Below are 11,084 nucleotides of genomic sequence, written 5' to 3'. Positions count from 1 at the left end.
GTAGTAAGTAGTAACGTAAACGTAAGTAGTTTCGTTATAACTAACTACTATTTAGTTAAGTAAGTTAGTTACGTTTAGTTACGTATACTACTACGTAGAACGAAGACATACGTATATATATATATATATATATATATATATATATATATATTACGTACGTCAAGTTTATGAATGTATACGAATGTACACATATACGAAACCATTTACTTCAACGTGCAGTATACAATCATATTCTATTTCAACAAACGTTGAAAATACGCCGAACATACTCAAACAACGGCGATGGATGTCATATATTTTTTAACCTGCATCGATATGTTTCATGAATGATTGCAAACTGAAACAATTATCGCAATTTATTCTTAACTTTTAAATAGAGCGAGATGCTCCAAATACCTCTAAAAATTTTAATTTTATAGTTATATTTTTTTCTAATTTTTTTACAGTTATACTTTTTCTTAATAGGTAAGTATATTATGTTATAGTTAAATTTACATTAGTTATACTCTTATAGGGATAGGGAAATATAAAAATAATAAATTTTAATCTTCTAGGCATCTCATTATTAAACAATTTTCGAAACAATTGTCAAAAGTAATCTTTTCATTGCTTTTGCACAAAAATTACTAATCGATACTTACACTATAAATTTGAGGTAAATTCCGGATTTGTGCGGAGTTATACGATCAGAAGTACTTACATTTCAGTATTTAATGCTACATTATATTTCCATCTTCAGTTAACTATAACCTGCAGATTCCAAATTTATCTCAATTTTATTTTAAAAAAATGTTCACCCATAAAAGATTAAAATTTCTGGGAATCTGGACAATACTTTTATTTTCTTTTTTCAGGACAAGATTTAAAAAAATATAATATCTGGAATGCTGGTGGTCATCTCTTAGACCCGATTTCACAATATATGATTATCTAAAGATTAAAGGTAACCAAAAAATTCATGAATAAATTTCATTGATGAATCGATTACCTTGATTGTGGAAACGGATTAAGAAGAATATAATTGTACTGAATCAGAAATATCATCGCGAGACACGCGAAAAACTATCATGAAAAAAAAATGTTCTTGTCTATCAAATAAACTTCAACATTAACCGCGTTCAATTTTTCTCAGATCAACAGTCGACAGATCTTAATGCTGCCTAACGTGAGCGTCAAAGTGTCGTTTTCGCGTGTCTCGTGAATTAGCAAGAAACCTATTTCGTCTCGAGACATTCGTCCCGCCCGGTGCATTCATCAAGAAACGATCATCGATGCATTATGACCGTTGCCGCCGTGACCGACGTGGCACCGGTACACAGGAATTAGCCATTAAGCGGAATGACGTGCGATTTCTCGAGAGACGTTTCCGCGGTGAAAGGAGACTGCCGGAGAAATTTAATGCGCCTCGCGCACTCGAAAAAAGGGGGGGTCCTGCGGCACCGTAATTCAATTAGGCTCGCTGCATCGAAATTTAATGGGCCGCGACGCTGCAACTTCGTCTTGGAACGGTGCCACGACGCGTCCGGCGCGGGCCGTGTCCGATGCAGAAAGGGCACAGCGCGCACGTTGCGCGCCCTTTTGTGCCCGAAAAGCCAACAGAAGTACCCGGAAAAGAAATGAAAGGAAAAAAAAACAGACATCAGACATTCCCGTACAATAAGCGAACGTTTCCGCGAGAGTTTTTTTTCAAGAAAACGTCATGTATTTGTAAGGTAAAGTTGCGTATATAAAAGTTTAACTAATTATATTAAAAATTCAAATTAAACATCCATTGCAAAAATAAGAGACTGAAATAATAAATTTCCTACTAAATTATTTGACACGAATTTAAATCCTCACACATGCACTTTGACCTCGTGTTTGAATTATGACACATGCCAAATGCTACTCTCTCAGTTACCACTCAGTGTCTCCTGTTTATCTACTGAGAACTTCGTGATTTATGAATATGTAGACACGTCTTTTTTAAAAGTATCTATTAACGTAAAGACATTTATGAACTCTAGCTAACATATATGTATTTCGACGAGTAAATTGAAATTGCTGCTACGCGAGATCGAATGTGTTTAACTCGCGGGACTTCATTCGTTGGTTATTGAACGGGATATTAAGAAATCTTGGTAAGGTCCAGATACTCGTTTCGTTCCTTCCTCAAAGGAAGCGCATATCTTGCGATATTTGATTGGAAATTCTTGGATTCAATATGAGCGCGGCGATTTACGTGGAGCATATATAGATGTAGAAGTTATTGCCGAAGAGTGCTCACAGCCAATATCGATTAAAGTTCAACAGTGTTCTAGAAAATCGCAGTCTTTCTTCATTTTGGTTTCATCATTTTCAATTATTTTCCTTTTTTAAACGTAAAAAGAATTTTTCTGATCGCGTATCTTATTGATTAATATTTTCATTAGTTCCTTGGATTATGGTATATTCAAACGGTTCACTTATTTTTTAAATCAGTTATGTGCAACTTTTTTCATTTTTAAAAATAGATAAAATCTTTCGAACCACATGTTTATTTCGTTTAAAAAAAGAAATTATTTTATATTTTATATTTTAGCTATAAAAATTGACGAATGAAATAATGAAAAAAATAAATAAAAAGTTTTGTTGAAGTGTCTAAAAATTTAACTACAGATGAAAATAATTCTGTCTTGTGAAAATATCAAAATAATTATGTAAGACACTCCGGTTGCTAGAATATTAAATTCTAGTAATTAGCTTGAGTGTCCTACATAATTATTTTGAGATCCAAATTATTTTCAAATCCATAATTTTATCAAATTTTTACAATAAATATTCAGAAAAATGATTCTTTCCGTGCGGAAAAAAATTCACAGATAGATTGCGTATCACTGTTTTAAAATAACCACTCACCTTCATTATCAATGGAGAAAATTCCGACGCCGTCGCCTCCACGAATACTGTATCCGATCCTTGAATCTCCGCCGGGGGGATCTGCGTCCTTGGCTCGAACAGTAGTGACGAGGGTGCCAATGGGTTGATTTTCGAAGACACTCGCGGACACGACAAAGTCATCGAAAACTGGCGTATAAAGGTTCTCGTTCACGTCAATCACCTCGATCACGAGCATTGTCTCGGAAGACAAGGACGGCTCACCGCGATCGCGCGCGACTATCGTCAGCGTGTGCACCTGTCGTTCCTCAAAGTCCAAACTCTGAGTCGTTCTCACTGTGCCCGACACTTTGTCAACCTTGAAGAAACCCTCGCTCTCCATTGCATCCGATAGAAAGTATTCCACATCGCCACCCGCGCCTTCATCGGGATCCGTGGCATCAACAACGGCTACGACGGTCCATATCGGCACATCTTCGCGGATCTTGACGTTGTAATTCGATAGCGCGAAGGTGGGCGCGTTGTCGTTGACATCATCGACTGTTACCCTGACGAGTGCGTCCGAATGCAAAGGTGGTGTATCGTTGCTATTATCGCGCGCGCGAATCCTCAGCTCGTATATCTCCTGTCGTTCCCTGTCGAGCTTGCCGAAGACGCTCAGTACACCCGTAACAGGATCCACACGGAAGTCATTGGTTTCCGTCACAAGAGAGTAAGTGACTTGAGCGTTGTCACCGAGATCAGCGTCAGTGGCGTTAGCGCGCCATACATTAGTGCCATTCAGCGCAGTCTCGGAGATTCTGAAACTTGCCAATGATTTCTCAAACTTGGGCGCGTTGTCGTTGACGTCCAAAATAGTGATCGGTAGCATCTTCGAGGCGGATTTTTGCGGTTTGCCCAGATCGAATACACTTATATTCAGATAATACTCATTCTCCCGCTCGCGGTCCAGATAACCGATTGTGTTCAAGTCACCGGTATCCGGATCGATGCCAAAGACGGAGTCGCGGTCACCACTAGATATGACGAAGACAAGCTTGCCATTATAATCGAGGTCACGATCACGAGCGCGTATTTGCACGAGAACCGTGCCGAGCTTGAGAGATTCATTGACTCGTATCTCATTCGGAAAATCGATGAACTCGGGCGCGTGCACGTTCTCACCATAACGACTCGGTATTAAGGTGTACTCGTCATCCCGCGACGGCATGTTGTTCTTCTCTGCCGAGGCGATCGCGTCCGTCAATCTACGCGCCACGCCGGTGTCGTGACATTTGAAAGCACCGGTTTCATCTGTCAGGAGTCTCGCTGAGCCCAGATTCCGTTTAGCATTCACAAGATGTATGTGCACGGGATTGACATCCGCAAAGTGTGTACCATCAGTGGCGGTAACGTTGACAGTTCTCTCGGCCGTCTTGACGTCCGACAGATCGCAAGCGACTGAGAGAACACCGCTGGCTGAGTCGAGAGCGAAACAATTATCGGAATTGCCAGACACTATGCGGTAACTGACGATGTTCCCGGCGTCGAAGTCGATCGCGGACACGGTGATGATCTCAGAGCTGATCGTCACGTATCGCGGCACGTGACCGCTGCAATCGATTCGTTCGAACTGCGGTCGATTGTCGTTCACGTCCCGCAACTTCACTCGTAATTGCATCTCCGCCTGACGTCGATAGGGCAGGCCCCAATCGCTGGCCCGCACGTGCAGTAAATACTCCCGCTTCATGGTCTCATAGTCGAGCACCTGTTTGGTCTTGACGATACCGGAGAAATGATCAATTTCAAACGGCACTTTCTTAAGGTTATCGATACTATAAGATATGTAGGCATTTTCGCCGGAGTCGCGATCTTTCGCGGTAACTCGCACAACGGACGTGCCAGCCGGTTCATTCTCGTCTATCATCACCTCCATTTCCGACTGGTCGAAGATTGGATCGTTGTCGTTGGTGTCGACTACGTTAATTTTCACCTTTGCCGAGGATTGTTTTCTGGTGCCGGCGTTGCCTTGATCGATCGCCGAAACCGTCAGCGTGTAAAATGCTTTCTTTTCGGCATCCAGATTGACAGCGGTGTACAACATACCAGTCTCAGCGTTCACGTAAAACTCTCCACCCTCATTGCCGCCGACTATCTCGAGATATACCAATGCGTTCTTTCCTTCGTCGGCGTCTGTGACCTTAAGTCTTATGATCGGCGTGTTGATGGGCGCCGTTTCCGGTACCTTGACTTCGTAGATCTCACGACTGAACACCGGGGCATTATCGTTCACGTCGACCAAGTGCACCGGTACAAATTTGTAGCTGTATCGCTGCGGCACCCCGCGGTCCATGGCGCGCAGGGTGAGATTGTAACCCTGTAACGCAGTCTCGCGATCAAGCAGGTGCAGTACCTCGATGTTGTACTCGCCGGAGCGTGACCCGCCGGCCGGACGTACCCTGAAGTGACCGGCCGGATCACCGCCCACAATGTCGAGGCTCGCAATTTGGCCGTGCACGCCGTCGTCACGGTCGATCACTCGCACAATCGCGTAGATATCGGCATTTGAATTCTCGACAATATCGGGCAACTGATGCACATAAATCTCGGGTGCGTACAGGTTCACCTGCCGTACCCTGATCGTGACTTTGGCGGTGCTTGCGCGGCTACTACCTGCGCTGCGAAACAAAGCACCGCGATCCTTCGCTAGGACTACCAGCTCATGTATAGCGCGTTCCGCGTACCTAACAGAGAAAATGAACTGTTTGCTAACATTTTGGCGTATACAAGTCTAATGGATAGTTTAGACAGAGAAGAAGAGGTTATTTAATATGCTAATGAGTTTCGTTAAAATAACAGAATGTATAAATAAAAATTAACAGCCACAAAGTTGTACACGATAAATATTTGTAATATGCAAAGCAGGGGGAAAAAATAATAGAAAAAATATCGTAATTAATCTGAAAAATTCATAAAAGTTCATGCATATATGTTTATTTCTTGGTATACTAAAGTAGTTCGAATTAAAATTTTTTTTTTTAAGATAAAATAGTAAAATTAAAATTAAATCGTGTAATATACAGTAGATATCTATACAATTTATAACTTTTATTATTTTGAAAATCAATCGAACAATTCATTAAATTCCCGTTCGAATTAAGTAAAATTATATTCTCAAAGCATTTCTGCTTTGAATTGCTTAAAACACGTCGTGATTACAAACTTTGTTTTAATTTATGTTTGAATTTTATTTCCGACGTATTATTAACAAATTTAATTATAAAATGGAAATTAGACCAACATAAGTAAATTAAATAATAGAACGAATCCTTTTTAATTGGAGCAAATATTGCATTTAAATTCATAATATCAAATAACATCTAATTTAAATTATTTTTAATCATTAGTAACTCTGTTTCTATGTCGTTAATTTAACTAAAACAATGAAATTAAATAATTTAACTCAAGGAAATGTATGAAATTTAACTCAAATTTTTGTTTATTATTTACTAAGAACATGCATATATAAATATGAATCTTGTTTACTTTGAAACCACAGAAATAGATTGGACTTACACTGACATATATAAAAATAAAAAATAACAAAATGTTATTTATCCCAAGAGATTGAGTTATCATTGCTCCTTTAACAATTAATAGTGCGTAATAATCTTGACACTTGAACCGAAAATAAGATTCTTTCTATTATTTATTATAGATTTAAGATACCAGAAAAAATATGCTCCACTGTACTTACCTGAGCGGTCTTGTGAGCGTTATTACGCCACTGACCGGATGAACGGCGAATTGATCGGTTTCCTCGGCGAAGCTATAGTAAATCTCGCCGTTTCTGCCGAGATCGGCGTCCTCGGCGATTACCCTGAGTATGCTGCGATGCAAAGGCGTGTCCTCCGTCACGGTGGTTTCGTACTCGATCGGATAGAACAGTGGATTGAGATCGTTTGTGTCGAGAATCGTTACTACCACTGTGGTGTCCGCTTCGAGCAAGATCGCTCTGTTTCTACTGTCGCGTTTACTCCAGGTGGCACGCACTACGAGCACATATCGGTCTTTGCGTTCGCGATTCAGCACATCGACATTGCTGGTTCGAGTCCTTATCAGGAGGAAGCAAAAATCGCCGACCGTGCGCTCCTCTGTTTTAAAGAACTTCTCGCGATCACCGCTCATTATGCGAAACTTTACGTCAATGTCACTGTCAGCGGACGCGAGCTGTATGCCCATCCTCTCCTCGGGCACGACATATGTTTTACCGATGGAATTTTCAGGAATGGAGACGTTGTACAGAGATTGCGTGAAACGGAACTCGGGTTCCGAAGAAAAACTCGTGTCAAGCGTGATCGGCAAAGTCGTCGCGATGTCGATTGACGAGATCGATGGCTTCATTGAATCGCCGCTATCATTGCCATCACCGTTGTCATTTCCCGCGCCTCCATCCCCGCCGCCACGTAGTGGCAGAAGAGTCGTCGGCACGGGGTAGTCGGAAGACGGAGAGCCTGCCGTGGCCGCGAACAGCCACAGCCACAACCATGGCCAGGCGTGCAGCGCGCGCTGCTTCATCCTATGCATGATGGTGTCGCTAGCTCATCGTCGGTCCTTGTCGACGAACGCTTCCGCCCGATTTGTCTTTCGCCCAGCAGAACAAGGCCACTGCGAGGCACGAGACTTCCGGCCCCGTTTCGCGTATCGGCGGCGGTCACCTGAAACAGTAAACAGCACAACAAAGTTTAAGCGATGAGTTAAGCGAAGGTGGAAGAGGCTCATAGTCTGGCACGCAAATACAATCAAACGACAAGATCCAAGATTATCTTCCATGACAGCTACCGACTTCCACCCGATCGAGCGCGAAGACTAGACTAGCTTTAGGGGAGGAAGTTAGGACGAACGAAAGGAGAGAACGGATGGAGACCAAACTCTCTTCCGGTTGTGCATTATTGATCGACGACACAATCGACGTACGGCAGATAAATCATTGGAGTGTGAGACGTTGCGAATACCGTACTATCCGAATCAATTATTTATTGATGAGACTCTTAACTTTACTCAATTGTCCATTTCGCGAAATTCCAGTGAACGTAAAAGGGACAATCAAATGCAATTATGTATTCGTTACGTCGCTTCGGTGAAATGCGATTGTCCTGAAAGAGTGCTATAGAATATTCACGTATATCGAAACGCGAATTAAAATTCCATTGACATTGCAGCACTCGATTGAGTACGCCAATCGAGTCCACTTCTTGCAGAAGATTCAAGTTAAATTATTCTTCGTAGTAAAGTAAAATATTCTTTGCATATAGGTATGTATAATATATGTCTGTGACTTCAATCAGAAATATCCTTTTGCAAATGCGCAAAATAGAGAAAAGATAATAAAAATATTTTAGCATTTATATTGAACAGTTACCAAATAAATATACATTTCTTTGCTAGTAATATACAAATTTAACTTATTGATTACAACAATTATTAAATTTTATTTATTTTAGGAAAAAATGATAAAATAAAGTAAGTTTTTCTCTCTCAGATACAAAAATTTCTGTGCGAATTTATATATAATACATATTCAATTCTGCAAATTGCGCTCCAAATCTTTTTCGGTTTTGAAATACAATGAGCAGAATCAGAGTAAGAATATACCATTATTGACAAGCACTTTAATAATTTTTTATGGTGATAGTAACTTTTATAAAAAAATATTAATAATCAGATGTTAATTGTGAATTAAAATTGAGAATGTTAATTGCAAATAATTTTATTGCGAAATAATATTGCCTTAGCCAAGATTTGAACCTGGAACTACGGATTAAATATTTTTTTCAAAAGTATGCCAAAAACCAGATTAATATCTCAATTACTAAAAAAATATACGTTTCTCTCGTAGTAATGTACAAACAAAGTACAAACTTAATTCACTGATTGCAGCAACTACAAAATTTTATTCATTTTAGCAAAAGTAATAAAAATAAAAGGAAGTTCTTTCCTCTCAAAATATAAACATATTAATTTTTTTAAAAAAAATGCTAAGCCAGATTAGTAGCATCTCGATTACCAAATAAATATGCATTTCCTTCATAGCAATATACGAAGTACAAACTTAATTTACTGGTGACGGTAACTATAAAATTTTATTTATCCTAGCAAAAGCGATAAAAACAAAAGGAAGTTTTTCTCTCTCTTAAAATACAAAAATATTTTTTTTTTTTCAAAAGTATGCTAAACGAGATTAGTAGTGACTCAATTATCAAATAAGTACACATTTCTATCATAGCAATGTACGAATGTTATAAACTTAATTTACTAGTTACAGCAACTACGAAATTTTATTCATTCTAGCAAAAGCGATAAAAACAAAATTAAAATATTTTTTCTCTGTCAGGATATAAAGATATTATTTTTTTCAAAGATATGCTAAGTTAGATCAGCAGTGTCTCATAAATCTTAGTCAATCATTCCACCATCTGACAGTCCCCAGGACTCTAAAGCCGCAATATCAACGACTCGTGTCAGGATGCAGGTGAGATACGATAGAGGGTACTAGGATTTTGCCTATCTTCCCAGTATTCCGCACTCGTATACTCTCTAATCTTGACCAACGGTGTTTCTGGCTGCATTTGCACGAACCAATGTATGTTTGACAGCTCGGTATCGATACGTCCGTCAGTGGAATAGGACCGATACATTACGCCAACGAAAACGCATCACAAACCCGAATGATTACGGCTAGTTTTTCGCTTTCCATTTAAAAGATTTCGAGATATATGCAAATAAAAATCTAAATAAAATATTTAATTTTAAATTACCCGACGCTTGTTTTAGCTCGGTAGTGGAAAAGATCGTGATGATTTAAATAAGAATAAGTGCAATTGCGTCACGGGAATCGGGCTTACTTCGCATTATCTCTTGGAGATAAGACGAGAGCTTCGGATCACTCGCGAGTCATGAAATTTCAGAGACGGAATTAGTTTCCCGTTACAACGCTCCGAGTTATTTCACTCGGAAATTTGTGAGGCGACGTGGTTATTATTATGGAGTGCGTCCGTTTTAATGACAAGTGGAAAAAAAATTGATCTTTAACTTCTATAAAACGTGAAACATTGAGAATACGCTTCTGGTTTTCGCTCGCGAGAAACGTTCATGCGGACTCGGAGCCAATTACGTAGCCACTGATTCGTAACCGGCGTAATAAAAAGCGCTTAAACACCGGGCGCATTTTCCTTCTACCCGCAATTCCCGCGTGCTGCATTGTATCTTCCCGCGATAATGCACCTGGAGAACGCATGCATGCAAGTAAAACGAGGCGAGCGAACGAGTCCGCGCCAAGTTGGCGCCTCTGAACATTCGCGTGAAAACGTTACTATCGCGTCTGAAACCTTGTTACTCAACCTTGAACGTCGTCATTAACAATGTCTCGCATATTTCCACTCTTCGTTAATGAGATTTATTTTATAAACGAAAACGTTTTACTCTTTTTATAATCGAAAATTGTAATGTTGTAATAATGAAAGATTGCTAAAATCACATTTAATATTTTAACTGCAAAATTAAAAAAAGAACTACAAAACTAAAATCTATGAGAAATTTAAAAATTTGCCTTACACAACGAATAATTATTATTTTACAAAACAGATGAAAAAAAAAAGAAATAAATTTAATACTTCTTTAATTAAGAAAGAATATTTAACGAGTTTAATATTTCTTTAATTAAGAAATATAAATTAATTCCACAAATTTACAAATAGCGTTTAATATATTCGCGCACATAATACCTTAAATATAACGACGAAGATGATAATCGACATACACAACACTATGTAAGCGTTTGCCAACGTATCAAATATGCTCTTCAGCATGTCGACTATGGAATACATTTTCCTCGGATTTATACTGCAGCATTACACGGTCAAGTCCAGAGGAAATCCCGTCGCAATCTTCCCAAATATATTTGCATATGAGGCCGGATATGTAGAAAGACTCGAGTCTACGCGACTTTATGCCGCATGCATACGTAAATAAAATCACGTTTCTTTCATATCCGTTTAAATTCACTCCGAGATATCTAAGAGCGACAGATAGACGAATAGAAAATAGACGGAGACGTCGGCACAATTTCTTCCGCAATCTCTTTCTTGAAGTTTGGCGCCGCATGCGGAACGTTCGTCTAGCTGGAATGACTACCGTGACAAAGTGAAATTATGCGGATATTGAGAATCACGATGGACGTCTCAGATTGC

General features: G+C 39.4%; 1 protein-coding gene across 1 annotated transcript in view; it reads right to left on the bottom strand.

Annotated features, from left to right (window-relative positions):
* LOC105617348 (fat-like cadherin-related tumor suppressor homolog) overlaps nucleotides 1-7,422 on the bottom strand; it is an 8,214-nt gene extending 792 nt beyond the window's left edge. The window contains exons 1-2 of the mRNA XM_012198908.1: nucleotides 6,593-7,422; nucleotides 2,878-5,579 (exon numbers count right to left, since the gene is read on the bottom strand). Coding sequence (XP_012054298.1) covers nucleotides 2,878-5,579; nucleotides 6,593-7,422 — 3,532 coding nt within the window. The remainder of the gene's footprint in view (nucleotides 1-2,877; nucleotides 5,580-6,592) is intronic.
* Between the last annotated feature and the right edge of the window lie 3,662 nt (nucleotides 7,423-11,084).

This window comes from Atta cephalotes, assembly GCF_000143395.1.
Source record: "Atta cephalotes unplaced genomic scaffold scaffold00012, whole genome shotgun sequence".
Taxonomy (NCBI): Eukaryota; Metazoa; Arthropoda; class Insecta; order Hymenoptera; family Formicidae; genus Atta; species Atta cephalotes.
The sequence above is the reverse complement of the archived record's forward strand: the minus strand, read 5'-3'. Positions and strand labels throughout refer to the sequence as shown.